Source organism: Mizuhopecten yessoensis, unplaced genomic scaffold, assembly GCF_002113885.1.
Source record: "Mizuhopecten yessoensis strain PY_sf001 unplaced genomic scaffold, ASM211388v2 scaffold7669, whole genome shotgun sequence".
NCBI lineage: Eukaryota > Metazoa > Mollusca > Bivalvia > Pectinida > Pectinidae > Mizuhopecten > Mizuhopecten yessoensis.
This window is the reverse complement of record NW_018407163.1, coordinates 1,107,078-1,124,937: the sequence shown is the minus strand read 5'-3', so window position 1 is coordinate 1,124,937 and position 17,860 is coordinate 1,107,078. Positions and strand designations below refer to the sequence as shown.

The 17,860-nt window shown below is 35.8% G+C and overlaps 2 protein-coding genes across 3 annotated transcripts in view; one reads left to right on the top strand and one right to left on the bottom strand.

Moving 5' to 3' along the window:
* The window catches only part of LOC110454092 (transmembrane protein 232-like), a 23,374-nt gene extending 5,529 nt beyond the window's left edge, over positions 1-17,845 (bottom strand). Inside the window, exons 1-12 of one of the 2 annotated variants that reach the window (XM_021503441.1) lie at positions 17,756-17,845; positions 16,296-16,459; positions 15,089-15,203; positions 14,719-14,824; positions 14,138-14,295; positions 13,711-13,810; positions 13,158-13,330; positions 12,522-12,754; positions 7,836-7,984; positions 7,321-7,335; positions 5,212-5,666; positions 4,725-4,962 (exon numbers count right to left, since the gene is read on the bottom strand). In XM_021503441.1, the coding sequence (XP_021359116.1) occupies positions 4,725-4,962; positions 5,212-5,666; positions 7,321-7,335; positions 7,836-7,984; positions 12,522-12,754; positions 13,158-13,330; positions 13,711-13,810; positions 14,138-14,295; positions 14,719-14,824; positions 15,089-15,203; positions 16,296-16,432 (1,879 nt within the window). In that variant the 5' untranslated portion in view covers positions 16,433-16,459; positions 17,756-17,845. The remainder of the gene's footprint in view (positions 1-4,724; positions 4,963-5,211; positions 5,667-7,320; positions 7,336-7,835; positions 7,985-12,521; positions 12,755-13,157; positions 13,331-13,710; positions 13,811-14,137; positions 14,296-14,718; positions 14,825-15,088; positions 15,204-16,295; positions 16,460-17,755) is intronic. The other variant, XM_021503442.1, reaches the window with a different exon arrangement.
* Positions 1,383-2,816, top strand: LOC110454094. Its single transcript, XM_021503443.1, has 2 exons — positions 1,383-1,813; positions 2,038-2,816. Exons 1-2 carry the CDS (start codon positions 1,723-1,725, stop codon positions 2,343-2,345), a joined length of 399 nt encoding a protein of 132 aa, XP_021359118.1. The 5' UTR covers positions 1,383-1,722; the 3' UTR covers positions 2,346-2,816.
* Positions 17,846-17,860: the final 15 nt, after the last annotated feature.

Sequence of the window (17,860 nt, the reverse complement as noted above, 5' to 3'; positions counted from 1 at the left end):
CCCCCCCCCCCCCCCATTTTATGGCGTTGGCATACAAATTATTTTATACAGCAACATAAAAATATTCAATTTTTATATATCATTCAAATTTGATTTATTTCCCAAATATGAAAAACATATCATGCAACATTAAAGTAATACTTTATCAAGCAAAGTGAATAATATTACATGTAATTATTTCATGAATTTCCAATTAAACTTATTTATTACATTTTTGCAAGTGAAATATTGTAATCTATCAACTTGATAAAACTGATATCTGTCACACTGTGACAAATATCAAAAGTGATATTTTCACAGTGTGAAAATAACATCTTTTGATATTGACCAATCATAACGGTATCTTCTATTCGCTGCATTCAAAGGCAACGTTTTTTTGATCAGATGCAAATGAAGCGACGGTAGAATAAGTGTTGGTATGGTAAATGTTTGGTACACACACTTAAGTATTTACATAAATATACAATTTATAACATTTTTATAAGCAATAATACCAGAAAACAGCAACAAACGTCGGAATTGCGTTGAGTATCCCATTCAAAATGGCGCACAGCCTTGTTGTCAAGTGTGACGTCATTAGGATATGGCGCTAATTATTACACTCCTGATTCCCGCCCTTTTTAATGCATTACCTTTTTTCATGTTTGATGCTTAAAAAATGTAAAAAATAGAAAATTTAATGGTGTCTTTCGTAATAACAAATATATTTCACTCGTATGGCTAATATTTTGATATTTTACACCCGTGTGGCGCACTCGTATAAAATATCAAAAAATATTAGCCACTCTCGTGAAATATCTTTGTTATTACTGACGACACCATAAAATATCCTCTATTTCTTCAAAGATGACCACTACATGTTCTTGTCCTTAGTTTACACAGTGGTAATTGAAAATGCTGTTTTTATGGTCTTTTATATTTATTTTATCAAATCAATTATTAAATTTAATCATCAACATACTTATCCTTTTAATATAAGCAAACTTTAAATGAATCATGTTTACCTCACTGTAAAATACTAAAATATAAAAATCAACATAAAAATCCCATTGGTATTGTGACTAAATATGCAATGAATTAATCTTTCAGTAAAGTCAATATAGAAATTTAATGAGACATTTTTTTCTCATTTCTTCACAAAAAATTGAAAATCTTTTTGTAAACTGATAAAACATGCATGATATGTATTTAAAAAATCAAGCAATCAATATAATCGTTTAATAAAGTATGTTTTTTCTTTCCTAATTTTTTAAACACACTTTTAATGAGAAAAAATTACGTGTGTATAATTGCATGTAATTACACCTAAACCTATAAAAACAAAAGAAAGGTGTGGATTTCACAGGTAGGTAATGAATGCTTGGATAAACACACCTGGGACTAGTAAGGCTTCACTAATAATTCCTCTCAGACAGCTATTTGTTCTACTGATATCTTTTAACAATACCAAAGGGATTAACTTATAATTGGTCAAGTGGCTTCTCCTTTGTGCTCTCAGATATTAATAATAACAATTTAATTAGGACCCTTTGATCTACCCCTCCGAATGTAAATGTCCTCAGAGACACAGATATGGAGGAGTTCAGAGTTGCTCAAAGTTACTCAAATTAAAATAAAACCATGATAAAACCAAGGGGATTTACTGTGGCTATTACAATCCCTCTGATATCCAAACGAAGAAACTACCTATTCCAAACTCCAAGCACCTGACTTATAGTGATCATGGACCACAAGGAAATTGCTGGCCTGGCCCTAGAACTGCAGACACTTCTAATTGCCCATGATAAGGCATTCACACAAATCCAGCTCATAGGTAGGTAATTACTAGACTTGGTACCTTATAAATAATGTAATCTAATAAAATGGTCAATCATGGGTCTTGTCTTTAAAATCAAGTAAAAAGAGGTCTTCACAACAAGCAAACATATTTCGTACACTTTATCTCTTCTATCCAAAGCAAGATACATCATTTTATATACACATATGTGTGGAATATCGATTACAAAATTCTAAGATGTTTATTGTTTTTATTTCCAGACAGCAAGCTCAGCACCCTTACTGCTAAGATATTTTCTGCCCATGTAGAGGGCCACCAAGGTCTCAGACTACACCTCCTCAGTAGGAAGTCTGTAGTGGAGGGTGTGAGACAGGCCTTCCATCAGTACCGTGTCATTAAGTGGAACCAGATCCGTGAGTTATCTAACCTGATCCTTGATACCTTTGCTATAGACAGCAGCGCCTTGCCCCTCCCTCCACAGCCTGACCACGTCCATCAGCAGATCGAGGAGGATGATCTAGCTACCACGCTGACCTTAGCTTACTCTGTCTGTTCTAGGACCTGGTGATATAGTTTGAGGACTTGTTGATCTAGCTCCAGGACTTGGTAATCTAGCTTGAGGACTTGGTGATCTAGCTTGAGGACTTGGTGATCTAGCTTGAGGACTTGATGATCTAGCTTGAGGACTTGGTAATCTAGCTTGAGGACTTGGTAATCTAGCTTGAGGACTTGTTAATCTAGCTTGAGGACTTGGTAATCTAGCTTGAGAACTTGTTAATCTAGCTTGAGGACTTGTTAATCTAGCTAGAGGACTTGGTAATCTAGCTTGAGGACTTGATGATCTAGCTTGAGGACTTGGTGATCTAGCTCCAGGACTTGGTAATCTAGCTCCAGGACTTGGTGATCTAGCTTGAGGACTTGTTGATCTAGCTGGAGGACTTGTTGATCTAGCTCCAGGACTTGGTGATCTATCTAGCTTGAGGACTTGGTGATCTAGCTCCAGGACTTGTTGATCTATCTAGCTTGAGGACTTGTTGATCTAGCTCCAGGTCTTGTTTATCTAGCTTGAGGACTTGGTAATCTAGCTTGAGGACTTGGTGAACTAGCTTGAGGACTTGTTGATCTAGCTTGAGGACGTGGTAATCTAGCTTGAGGACTTGTTGATCTAGCTGGAGGACTTGTTGATCTAGCTCCAGGACTTGGTAATCTAGCTTGAGGACTTGGTGAACTAGCTTGAGGACTTGTTGATCTAGCTTGAGGGCTTGTTTATCTAGCTCCAGGTCTTGTTGATCTAGCTTGAGGACTTGGTAATCTAGCTTGAGAGCTTGGTGATCTAGCTTGAGGACTTGTTGATCTAGCTGGAGGACTTGTTGATCTAGCTCCAGGACTTGTTGATCTAGCTTGAGGACTTGTTGATCTATCTAGCTTGAGGACTTGGTGATCTAGCTTGAGGACTTGGTGATCTAGCTTGAGGACTTGGTGATCTAGCTTGAGGACTTGGTAATCTAGCTTGATGACTTGGTGATCTAGCTTGAGGACTTGGTGATCTAGCTTGAGGACTTGGTGATCTAGCTTGAGGACTTGGTGATCTAGCATGTGGACTTGGTGATCTAGCTTGAGGACTTGGTGATCTAGCTTGAGGACTTGGTGTTCTAGCTTGAGGACTTGGTGATCTAGCTTGAGGACTTGGGTGTTCTAGCTTGAGGACTTGGTAATGTAGTTCTATAGGACTTTTAGTGTGAACTTGAATAATGACTTGTCCTATCTGATGGTGACTTTCTGAAACAATACTGACTTGTCTTATCTGACAGTGTCTTTCTGAAACAGTGATATTGACTATGATAAAACATCTGTATGCAGATTTCACGTCATGTTTTCAAGAGATTGAAAATGACTTTGAACTCTACACTATGTATTCGCTGTATCCCCTGCTGTATACTTAGACTAGTGCTGTATACCAAAACATTAGTGTCAAACATTTTCTGTACTATACTTGCTATTGGATTTGATCATGTTATTAAATATATAAAAATATATTCTATTTGTTAATTTGTTTTTTCAATTAAATGTGAATGTTTAGATATTATACAATTCAGCTACTGACACAATATGTCTGAACAAATTCAAAGTACTGGTATTCTTAATCCATCATAAAAAAGTATACCTTCATATTATTTTCATCTGGTAGGAAAATGACATAGAATCACTGAGATTATCTCATGAATTGAATGTGACCGTATAATGCCAAGCCAAATGCTCTAAATAAACAATTAATCACTGAGAATGTTTTTTTTTTATCACACCTAAATTGGATGAATATTTTCTGGATCTGAGGAAATTTATTAACTGCAGCAGAATAATTATGCATTCCGTATAAATTGAGATCCCTAAATTTTGTAACCCATTGGCAGTCTAATTATAATTTTAAAAAATCAAATAAATGATAGATGCACTATCTTTTCCTAAATAAAGATTGAGATCAATGTTGATTGGACACTGACTAGTAAACACAGATATATGATCACTTACTACAAAACAATGATGATTCAACATTGATCATTAAACAGCAGTGTTGTCTGTATGTGTTGCCTTCAACTACCAGTATGTCATATATCGGTAAAAAAAATTACTATGATTTGTGACCTCCTGGTGGTACTGACACAGCACATCAACATGCAATAGGTTCTTGTATATGCTATACACTCTGTCTAAACCATATTTTGTTCAATTCAGGTTTTCATACTCTTAACCTGACCCATTATTTGGTTCGGACAAGAGCAATGTCAAAAGAGCTGATCCTCTATAATCTGAACTGTCTGCCAACTGGTCAAATAATGTGTTCCCAGGGACAACTGATTTAGACAGAATGCACTGTACATTATTGGAATCTTATTTCCATGAAATATAAATACACAATATCATCAACATATTTGGAACAAACTCTCACCACCATCCCTGACTTCGTTTGTAGCATGGAAGAAAGCGAGGTCCAGCAGGCCGGTACTTTTGAGTGGTACATTGCGGGTGTGCTGTCGTATCGGGCTACTCACATCCTTGTTGTTCCCAATCAGAGCCAGTTTCTGGATGTTGGCGTTGGCTCCGTACAGACAGATATCAGCCAGGATGTCTGTGTAGGTGATGGCTACCTCCCAGTGCCAGCCATTCAGACCTGGAGTATTAGACATCTGGACAAAGGAAACAACACTTTGTATAACTTTGATTGGCTTTGTAGAACATTAGTAACTGTCATAACCAGAGCACCAGAGCCCAGCTGTACAGAAAAGTTTTATGGACAATTTCAATTTACTTAGATATCTTCATTTTGAACAAAATTTGTTCAATTCTTACTCTGTAATAAAAAGTTAAAAGTATTTAAATCTAGTTCTATCAAACATAAATTAATGATATGGTTAGACTATATACAAACAACGTACTGGTAAGTTTGTATAGGTGGGTACAGAGCTAGCCTGTGAGTCCCGCCCGCTAGCATCTGATCCCAGCTCCACCCTTAACCCAGTCTGATCACTCTGCTTCGACTGTCTGGTGTGTGGGTCTATCATGTGGTCTGATTCCCGTGAATATTTCTTTTCCTTTTTCTTTCCATTCCCATTACTGTCAGCGAACGACACTTCTCTTTGAGGACCCTTTCCAGGTGAAGTAACTGTGTTCTCCTTTAAGGCAGATTTAAGTTTGTTATCAAATCTCTCGAGGTTTTCTCGGCTCAGTTTAGCATCTCTCTGGTCAGGAGTTTGTTTGTTGGTTAACCTTGAGTCGCGGTCCTCATCGCTTCGCTCATAAATATCGCTAAGGGTTGGTTTAGAACTAAGGTAGCTGTCGTCGATATCACCGTGGTGAGATTCATCTCCGTCACTGGAAACACTGTACACATCTGTGGACAGACAGAAGTATATGAACATATGTTACCTGATCAAATCAGACTGTTTTTGCTTTCTTTTGATATTTATAGGAACAGAAAATGTATTTTATACATATTGGCATAAAAGCTCAGCTACATTTACATGTGTTTTAGTAGTTAAATGTTATGAACATCTAATGCAACAGAAAAAACAGCTTCTACTCAATAATCAGGTTAAACAAAGTGAAATAATTATTCATAATATTGGAAAATAAATGGTAAACAATGCCAGAAATTGGTGCTATTATATATTTAAGAAACACCTAGATGTCAAACTAAGTGCAAGTCTGCAACAAAAGCATACCGCTGTCAAAATATTTTTCTAATTTTCTAAATGTCTAACAGAAATTCAAATCTGGGTACTATAGATATTTATATTATAAAAGAAAAAGAGGAAATTACTCTAAACTCATTCAAATGAACTTCCAGTACTCATGCTACAAGATGTACACGTATTACTATATCACTAATGTGAGTATTGTACAGGTTTCTTTGTTAAGACTACATACAGTTTCACGCCTAAAGTGATTTGTGAATGTTAATCAATTTGCCATGTTAAGATTTTGTTATCAGAATATTATCTTCTATACGATTAGTTTGACATGTGAAGTAACACTCAAATCTGGTGAGTTTAAGCATGATTAAAAACATGAAAGATGATGAATAGTTTTAAAACAATCTGATGCTACTGTATAGAACATGTTACTGTATGTACTTCAGGAACCAACAGTTAGTATCTTTCCCAGTGTATAAATATATATACATTGTATACCAGTAGTTTGTTTGTTTCATATAATGCTGTGTACCTTTGTATGGCTCCCATGCAGCTAAATACAGAAAGGCAGAGAATACATTACTTATACAATCATGTAGCTTAATATACCAGGCACCTCAAGGAAAATACATATATATAAATGTATATAAACATTGCTGATACATATATGTTATGTTCCATGGGAAACAATGTACTTACACTGGTCTGCTGATCTTAAGAAATTCTACTAACCAATTTAGAGAATTATTATACTAGGGGTGTGAAGAAACATGATATAAAACCAGGAAAAAGGTGAAGACATGCAAAACCAGGAAAAAAACACTAATGACATACAAACTATTAGTAAAATGAAAGTACAACAATGGCAGGACTTAACATATTTTGGAGTCATTCATAAGAAAGGTGTTTTAGCAAGCAGTGTATCAGTCTTAATAATTTGGGTGGATACTTCATGATTCCATAAATTACATTTTCAAACATGGAAACACTGGCATTTAATTTAGGAAATCTTGAATAAAGTAACTCCCATTAAATTACAAATAGTGCAGAAACTTTTTGTTAGTATAAAGTGTATAGCTAAAGCATACACATTTTCTAGAACAAAAAACTTCAAAATTTGTTGTTTGATCATTAAGACACCCAATTAATTTCTAAAAAGCATCAGTAACATTTAATATCAAAATAGTCCATATATTAAATAAGTCATATCAGGGTGACAGAAATGTCTGAGTAAACATAAAGTGATTGCCACCATTCTAGTAGATGTCTCTCCAACACAGATAGATACAGTGACAGTGTGTATAACAGTGCAGTGAAGAGGTGTGTTAACACTTATTTGATTAATGTCTGTACCATCCTGGTCATCAGCTGATCAACAAAACATCACACATAGTATTAGTGTCATAGCATCAATCCTTACAAAACGTATCTACAAATGTATTTAAAAAGTGAGGAAATGATGCTGATGTATTCATGAGGGCAATGAGTTTAAAGCAGCTGTAATAAGCGGATGAATTTCATGGAGAAAATTTCACACTGATAAAGCTACAATGTATGATGCAGGATGAATCAGTCTCAAGCATAGACACGTGTTTGATGATGACTGCAGCCATTAATTAATTAGGTTAATACTGTAAATTTGAAACACTGAGCAGAAATAAAATTATTATCTATTGAAATTGGATTAAACACAAAAAGGTCAGACCTTCATGTTATTAGAATCAAAACAGCTTTAAATCAACTAATGATTCTGTGTTCAATCTAATTGTAAACATTTGAACATGTACACTGCCTACATACTGAAGCTTTTACTGCATCATTCTCTCTGAAATGTATTCTAATATAAATGAGAATGACTATTAAGTTACCTGATCCATCTGTCCCGGAGCTGTCCTGAGGCGTACCCCCTCTGATCCTTGGCTTGTTGCCGCGGGCCAGACTGTGTAACGTCTGCATGGCTGCTATGTCTGTCTTTGCTGCCTCAGCCAATATTTTCAGAGCTATCATTGTGTCTATCCTATGAGACAGAATCATATTCAACAGTTCAATATACTGTTTACATGTTAAATAAACTCATTTACACTGTAATCAACTGTACATGCAATTGAATTAAAGAATTTTAAATGACAGTACAGTACCATTGGTATAAAACTACTAGCATACCGGTTAATCACCTAAAAAAGAAGTTGATAAAAAAATATACGAGTGATGTACAGAAATATTCCGGTGAAAAGCGAACAAAGTAGGGATTCAAAATGGACATGTCTAGATCTGGTAATATGAAAAACAATACTGGCAGGTTTGTATACACATAAGCAAAAACATTAGAGTTCTCTGTAGACAGGTCTTACACTATAAGAACGCTTTATATAGGTTTGAAGTGGTAAAAAAGTTTTTGCTATATTAGTGTCAATTGTCGACAGAACCTGTCATATTAGTGTCCATTGTCGACAGAATCTGTTATATTAGTGTCCATTGGCGACAGAACCTGTCATATTAGTGTCCATTGTCGCCAGAACCTGTCATATTAGTGTCCATTGTCGACAGAAGGGATACAAGATGGACATGTCTAGATCTGGTAATATGAAAAACAATACTGGCAGGTTTGTATACACAAAAGCAAAAACAATAGAGTTCTCTGTAGACAGGTCTTACACTATAAGAACGGTTTATATAGGTTTGAAGTGGTAAAAAAGTTTTTGCTATATTAGTGTCAATTGTCGACAGAACCTGTCATATTAGTGTCCATTGTCGCCAGAACCTGTCATATTAGTGTCCATTGTCGACAGACCCTGTCATATTAGTGTCCATTGTCGACAGAGCCTGTCATATTAGTGTCCATTGTCGACAGAACCTGTCATATTAGTGTCCATTGTAGTCAGAACCTGTTATATTAGTGTCCATTGTCGACAGACCCTGTCATATTAGTGTCCATTGTCGACAGACCCTGTCATATTAGTGTCCATTGTCGACAGACCCTGTTATATTAGTGTCCATTGTCGACAGAACCTGTCATATTAGGGTCCATTGTAGACAGAACCTGTTATATTAGTGTCCATTGTCAACAGAACCTGTTATATTAGTGTCCATTGTCGACAGCACCTGTCATATTAGTGTCCATTGTCGACAGAACCTCTTATATTAGTGTCCATTGTCGACAGAACCTGTTATATAAGTGTCCATTGGCCACAGAACCTGTTATATTAGTGTCCATTGTAGACAGACCCTGTCATATTAGTGTCCATTGTCGACAGAACCTGGCATATTAGTGTCCATTGTCGACAGAACCTGTTATATAAGTGTCCATTGGCCACAGAACCTGTTATATTAGTGTCCATTGTAGACAGACCCTGTCATATTAGTGTCCATTGTCGACAGAGCCTGTCATATTAGTGTCCATTGTCGACAGAACCTGGCATATTAGTGTCCATTGTCGACAGAACCTGTCATATTAGAGTCCATTGTAGACAGAAACTGATATATTAGTGTCCATTGTCGACAGAACCTGTTATATTAGTGTCCATTGGCGACAGAACCTGTCATATTAGTGTCTATTGTCGACAGAACCTGTCATATTAGTGTCCATTGGCGACCGAACCTGTCATATTAGTGTCCATTGTAGACAGACCCTGTCATATTAGTGTCCATTGTCGACAGACCCTGTTATATTAGTGTCCATTGTCGACAGAACCTGTATACGAGTGATGTACAGAAATATTCCGGTGAAAAGCGAACAAAGTAGGGATTCAAAATGGACATGTCTAGATCTGGTAATATGAAAAACAATACTGGCAGGCTTGTATACACATAAGCAAAAACATTAGAGTTCTCTGTAGACAGGTCTTACACTATAAGAACGCTTTATATAGGCTTGAAGTGGTAAAAAAGTTTTTGCTATATTAGTGTCAATTGTCGACAGAACCTATCATATTAGTGTCCATTGTCGACAGAACCTGTTATATAAGTGTCCATTGGCGACAGAACCTGTTATATTAGTGTCGATTGGCGACAGAGCCTGTCATATTAGTGTCCATTGTCGACAGAACCTGTCATCTTAGTGTCCATTGTAGACAGAACCTGTTATATTAGCGTCCATTGTCGACAGAACCTGTTATATTAGTGTCCATTGTCGACAGACCCTGTCATATTAGTGTCCATTGTCGACAGAGCCTGTCATATTAGTGTCCATTGTCGACAGAACCTGGCATATTAGTGTCCATTGTCGACAGAACCTGTTATATTGGTGTCCATTGTCAACAGAACCTGTTATATTAGTGTCCATTGTCGGCAGAACCTGTTATATAAGTGTCCATTGTCGACAGAACCTGTCATATTAGTGTCCATTGTCAACAGATCCTGTTATATTAGTGTCCATTGTCGACAGAACCTGTCATATTAGAGTCCATTGTAGACAGAAACTGATATATTAGTGTCCATTGTCGACAGAACCTGTTATATAAGTGTCCATTGGCGACAGAACCTGTTATATTAGTGTCCATTGTAGACAGACCCTGTCATATTAGTGTCCATTGTCGACAGAACCTGGCATATTAGTGTCCATTGTCGACAGAACCTGTTATATAAGTGTCCATTGGCCACAGAACCTGTTATATTAGTGTCCATTGTAGACAGAACCTGTCATATTAGTGTCCATTGTAGACAGAACCTGTCATATTAGTGTCCATTGTCGACAGAACCTGTCATATTAGAGTCCATTGTAGACAGAACCTGTTATATTAGTGTCTATTGTAGACAGAACCTGTTATATTAGTGTCCATTGTAGACAGACCCTGTCATATTAGTGTCCATTGTCGACAGACCCTGTTATATTAGTGTCCATTGTCGACAGAACCTGTGATATTAGTGTCCATTGTAGACAGAACCTGTTATATTAGCGTCCATTGTCGACAGAACCTGTTATATTAGTGTCCATTGTAGACGGTTTTATGCTACATATGCAAAATAGATTTTTGTAGACAGGTTTTATTGTATCAAGGATTTTAGTGTCTATTGTTGACATGTTAAATGTTATATAAGTGTCCTTTGTAGACAGGTTTATGCTACAATTATCGTGTTAACAGCAGACAGGTTTTATGTAACATAAGTGTTCATGTGGGCAGGTTAAATTTTACATTTGTACATGTGTCCACTGTTGACAGGTTTTGTTAATTTTAGTCAGTTGTACACAAGATTTGTTAGATAAGAGTCTACAATAGACAGTTAGTTGGGTTTTTCCCTCTGTACACAGATTTGTTAGATAAGAGTATACAGTAGACAACTAGATGGGTTTTTCCCTCTGTACACAGATTTGTTAGATAAGAGTCTACAATAGACATTTAGTTGGGTTTTTCCCTCTGTACACAGATTTGTTAGATAAGAGTCTACCATAGACAGTTAGTTGGGTTTTTCCCTCTGTACACAGATTTGTTACATAAGAGTCTACATTAGACAGCTAGTTGGGTTTTTCCCTCTGTACACAGATTTGTTAGATAAGAGTCTACAATAGACAGTTAGTTGGGTTTTTCCCTCTGTACACCGATTTGTTACATAAGAGTTTACAGTAGACAGATAGTTGGGTTTTTCCCTCTGTACACAGATTTGTTAGATAAGAGTCTACCATAGACAGTTAGTTGGGTTTTTCCCTCTGTACACCGATTAGTAAGATAAGAGTCTACAATAGACAGTTAGTTGTGTTTTTCCCTCTCTACACAGATTTGTAACATAAAGAGTCTACAATAGACAGTTAGTTGGGTTTTTCCCTCTGTACACCGATTTGTTACATAAGAGTTTACAGTAGACAGATAGTTGGGTTTTTCCCTCTGTACACAGATTTGTTAGATAAGAGTATACAGTAGACAACTAAATGGGTTTTTCCCTGTGTACACAGATTTGTTAGATAAGAGTATACAGTAGACAACTAGATGGGTTTTTCCCTCTGTACACAGATTTGTTACATAAGAGTCTACATTAGAGAGCTAGTTGGGTTTTTCCCTCTGTACACAGATTTGTTAGATAAGAGTATACAGTAGACAACTAAATGGGTTTTTCCCTCTGTACACAGATTTGTTAGATAAGAGTATACAGTAGACAACTAGATGGGTTTTTCCCTCTGTACACAGATTTGTTACATAAGAGTCTACATTAGACAGCTAGTTGGGTTTTTCCCTCTGTACACAGATTAGTAAGATAAGAGTCTACCATAGACAGTTAGTTGGGTTTTTCCCTCTGTACACAGATTTGTTACATAAGAGTCTACATTAGAGAGCTAGTTGGGTTTTTCCCTCTGTACACAGATTTGTTACATAAGAGTCTACATTAGACAGCTAGTTGGGTTTTTCCCTCTGTACACAGATTTGTTAGATAAGAGTCTACCATAGACAGTTAGTTGGGTTTTTCCCTCTGTACACCGATTTGTTACATAAGAGTTTACAGTAGACAGATAGTTGGGTTTTTCCCTCTGTACAAAGATCAGAAAGATACCTGATTTATAATCATGGTTCACAAGTATTTATTAAGCAGGTACGATATATTACTTAAAGTTAACTGTTACTGACCAGTTTTCGTTGGAAAGCCCCATACCACAGTGAGCAAGTGCTCTGAGCGCCTCCCCCAGCCCTCCCCCTAAGTGGTTGGTACAACGCCATACGTCCAGAGCGTGCCACAGGGTGGGGCTGAGGTCGTGGACACTGCTACTGATGGCCCCACTGTGGGCAGAGAAGCTGGTGTTGTCTCTTGTGTCAGCTTTTGTACTCCCATTGCCCACATAGGACTGGTCCCGACTCATAGGCTGTAGACAGTAAGAGGTAAAAATCTAGTCAGATTGCTTTAGCGCTTATTCCAGAAACTAATATATTTTATATCTGAATAATTCCAATAGGCGACATTTAAAATGAACTTCCAAAGATATGTATGTAATAGTTTTTGTTAACACAAAACATAAGATAACAGGATAAAATCTACAATACCCTTATGACATGCTCTTTAAAAATTACTCAGGTCAGTTGACATATTTATTCCATGCCAATCACAGCGGAATTTTAAAGTCCATATTTTTTCACAAGTATCTTTCTAACAACATTAATAAAAAAAATCATGTTGCATTTTTTTCAAAGGAAAGACATTTTTTTCTCATTCAAGACATTTCACATATTAGATACTTTTGAGTCCAGGAAACATCTAAGAAAGCGTACCCGACTTGGTCTACTGAGTGGAGTGCGCGGCTTTGAGAAGAAGTCGCCCTCTTTGATATCTCCTGGTTCCATCTGGGCATCAGCCATGATGATCTTCCCCACAGTAATGATGAATCTCAAGCACAGAAGTGCATTGGGATAGGGGTTGTACGCTTCCTGACACTCTCCTAAACCTGTTACACACAAAGTTAGACAAACAAATAACACATATTGTATATAGATAGCTTATAGTGTTGAGTGAGTAGCCCCTGATACGTCAAAGTATAAGTTTATATTTTCTTTTTATCTTGCTATCTGCCTCATTTAAATATCTTGAATTGTAATAAACAGGTAAACTGTTGTTTCATCGTTTTTGTTGTGTATAAAATACAACTTAAATTCTTCTGTATGCTTTTAATGTGAGGTCCTTTTTATCTACGCTTCAAAAGAACAAGGATCTTCAAAACAAAAACCTGATGTACATTTCTTATATCTAAATATAACAAATATATCTCCCTATGAATCAATGTCTAACAAGGAAGCTATAACAAAACCTGGTTTTCAGATAACATACCATCCAGGTAGGTGAACAGTCGACTCTTGAATTCATTCTGTCCCTGAAGCTGACCAGCCATGTGATGGTAAAACAGCCTGGTGAAGGTCAGCTCACCCATCTATAGGTAGAGGGTTTAATGGTCAAAATATTCGAACAAAGACAAGATCACATGACTTGTATCTCAAAAAGAAGACACAGTTGATTAGATTATGGAAAAGGGCATTTGTTTTTCAAAATAAATCTGTTAGTCAGTGATTCAATTTTAGTAAACTAGGATTTTGCAATCAAATATTTAACTGTCAATCTATATCTTTGGCACATACTACACAAACTAGGTGTTAACACTTTGAATAATTATATATACCAGGTATTGTTCTTAACAAATCATATCAAATAAATAAGATTAACACAAAAAGTAATGATGGAGGAAGGATGTGTAAATGACCTTGAGAAGTTTGATCTCCCCTGTTCTGAGGTAAGGTTGGTGCACAGAGTCTGTCCTCAGCCAGTACAACATTGTCTCAGCCAGGAAGAACAGGGCGGGGATATGGTACTTCTCCAGTGGGGACTGGTCAAGGGAGATAATCAGCACATCCAAACACTCTGTAAGAAAACAATATGTATATGTATTATATCAGGTCATCGAAACAATCATGAACCTGCATAGAAAATTGAAGAGAAAATATATATCATATTTTCAATATTTTTTCTAGCAAGTGATGAACCTGTTGAAAAGGATAAAAAAAAAGGCAGATTGGGACATTTCAGTAGATCACTTTAAAGCTATATATTGATTGACACAAAAATATCATTTTCTTTTATGTTTGCTAAATCACATGGTGCTAAAAAGTTTCCTTTTTTCCCTTTAAGTTTAAAATATATCATCTGAAATCCCTTTTCTTTCTAATTATTTACATGTAATACATGATAAGTGAATACAAATATCCTATAAAAAAAATGCCATATTCAAAATTACTAGTAACTGAATTATTTGAGTACTGATTTATGGAGGAAATGTTTACTCACCATCTTGAATCTTGCCTTTACACTGTGCCAGTTGAGCCAATTCTGTCCATGCCATCGGTAGATTGACATGTGCTCCATTCCCTTTGTCCCGTAGTCCTGCTCTCCTCTGTGGAAACATGGATACACAAAATGTACATTAAAAGCTATCTTAGATGTATAGGAATATGGTACAAATGTACATGTCAGTAAATACAGTGTGATTAAGACACATGAAAAGTTTATAAATTCTCATGACATTGTGTGTTTTATTTCTAATTTAAACACAAGTGAATCCACTGAATTATTGAGTAAAAAATGCAAGAAAGGTTTCATCACAATAAAGTTTCATGTAAAAATGTATGCATCATGCTCTCAGGTTAGAATAACTGACCTTTGACCTCTCTAGCATCTTCTGAACAGTTGTCTCTAACTGTTGCTTTTCTTCGTGTCCTTTAACATCATTGTATTGTTTAATGAAGTCCTCTGTCACTTCCAGTGGATTTCGACTAGTTAGGAAAAAAATGAAAAGCAACAGTTTTAGATTATCTGACTGAACAGGAAAAAAGGAAACCAAAATATTTTTAGTTTAATATCAAGACAAAGCGACGAATACTGCATTAAGCACCTATCATATGCTAGCTTACTAATACATCAGCTGACTTTTAATGTATTAGCATTCTCTCGACCTAGCTTGAATGCTGCTAAAGAAATACTTTATTACATTGTATTGTTCACATCAACTTGATTTACCAACTGAAGCTCAAATATTCTATTATACTGTATTTGCCATAACAAAATGCCAGAACACTTAAAAATGAAGAACATTTACTAAGACAGCAAATATAATTGAAAGTAATACAGTGTGTAGGTTAAGTTGTTTATTATGGAAATGCTTCAGTTAGACAAGTGATTCTTTGTGAGGACAAAGTTCATTAGGTAAATTGTATTCAAATACAATGTACGCTAACCAATTTTGTTTTCAAATTTTAGGGACGACTTATTTTTTTTCTGATTATGCAATGTATCTAATTATAATGTTTGCACTTTGTATAAATCTGTAAAGATATCTTTATTTTCATATAAAAATAACTGTGGGTTGTAATTTCGCTATACAGAATACCTGTGCAAAAGTAATACAATTAAAACCTAATTTTCTTACTATTTATATCATTTTGTAATTCAGTATTCATTATTCAGCTTGTGATTTTATAGAGCACTACATATAATGGACGAACTACTGAATACCATAACATGTTTGCCACAGTTTAACTTTTGCCTTTTTCGCTCACTACATTGTGGGCAAATTAATCATGCCAGCAAGTATATCAGTAAACAGCATAGCATATATATATTCATATAGTAACAACAATAATAACATGTGAAGAGTGAAATTTACACCGGGTGAATATAGGTTTTACTAATGAAAGGCGAATATTCAACTAGGCAAAGCTTTCCCAGTATACAGTATGCTGTATAAAAAGTTCTAGGTAATGTAATCTCAAATGTTTTGTGCAACACTCTTTCTTCAAAGCATCAATGAACAGGAGCAAAGCCTAAATATTGAAATTAAGCTATATAAAACTATCACCAGTTTTTACCTTGTCTGTACAATAAGCTTCTGGCTCTGTACACTCTGGAGATATGTTTGTTTGAGGAGCCTCTCCTGAAGCTCCAGGCGCTGGCTATGGGAGATGATCCCAAACTTGTGGGCGATTGGAATTTTTGAAATTGGCATTGTGATAGATTTCTTTTATCTTCTTTCCTGGAATAGAAAAAAATGTAACTATGTCTTCCCAATTTAAGTTGATGAGCTAAGGGGTAAAAGATCTCCATCATCTAATCATTTTCTATGAAAGCAGATAGTTGTGTTTGACAAAAGAAGATGTTACATTTTAAACAAACATTTGCACTATATTAGATCTTCACCTTCACCCATGCACTAAAATCAGTTGGATAATGCATAAATGTCACATAAAAAGTGTACTTAAGCCCTTTAAGTAAGGCATAGATCTATGAAGGGTTAAAAAGGGCTAGAAAATGCATGTATCATACAGCCCCTTGTGTACAGGAAATTAGTGGGGGAGGATATCTCAAGCCTTGTGTTTAATGACAACTTCTCACCCTGGACAGGTTTACGCACACTTTTACCCATTCGACAAGATATCCTTTTAATGTACCCACTCTTTCTCATATGGAAAGATGTTTCTTTCTCTCCTAATTGACAGGTTTATCCACACTCCCAACCTGAGGGGAAAATCGATCTAATCCTGGGACTAACACAAAGGGATATCCAAGTCGCAAAAATTGTATGTAACGTCAACAAAAGATCATGGAAGATATCACTCATTATGTTCCATGTTACCTGCTTTATTTATCTATTATTTATTTACCTACCTATTTAGCTTAACTTCTGCTTTGCATGGCGCTTTTATATACCAATAACTGGCAGCATAGTTTCTAGCCCTCTCTTCTAATCATCATTATAGGTCAATTTCTTTTACTTACTAGACCTTGTCGTTCTATGTTAATTTACACTATATTAGTGTACATTATGTCAATTTTTACTCTTTTGCTATATTAGCATGTATACATGTTCATTACATTTGAAGTGTTTTAACCCTCCTATTATATAGCAACACCCGTGTGATATGCAAGTGTTTCACCATTAACACTTTACATCATTTTTTAGTATAGAACTTTAAATTTAGTGCCTGTCGTATCTATTTATGTGCTGCTATGTTATTGTATGTTTTACTCGCTGATTATGTGCTAGCTTTCTGTGATAGTGTATAGCTTGATTTGTTGTTTTCTGTTTGCTTTTATCATGTTTGTCTCAAAAATATCGCTACAGCGCTAATGTTTCTCTGTTTGATATATGTGACGTTAAATAAAGTTTCTTGTATCTTGTAATCATTTATCAATAACATACTCCTGCTTGACAGGAAACTATATAGCGAAGATGATAGGAAGTCGATGTTTTCTTTTCCTTTAAAATATATCATATAACATGTAATTTAACAATTTATTTGAAACACGTAGGCATATTCTTGTATTTTACCTCTGAGGCATTTATGGCATGGAAATCATGTGAAGAGTAGCCAATTTCCAAGTGCCAACCTCCATGTTGTTTGTTTCCTTGGATTTATGCGTCTGCGCATGCTTG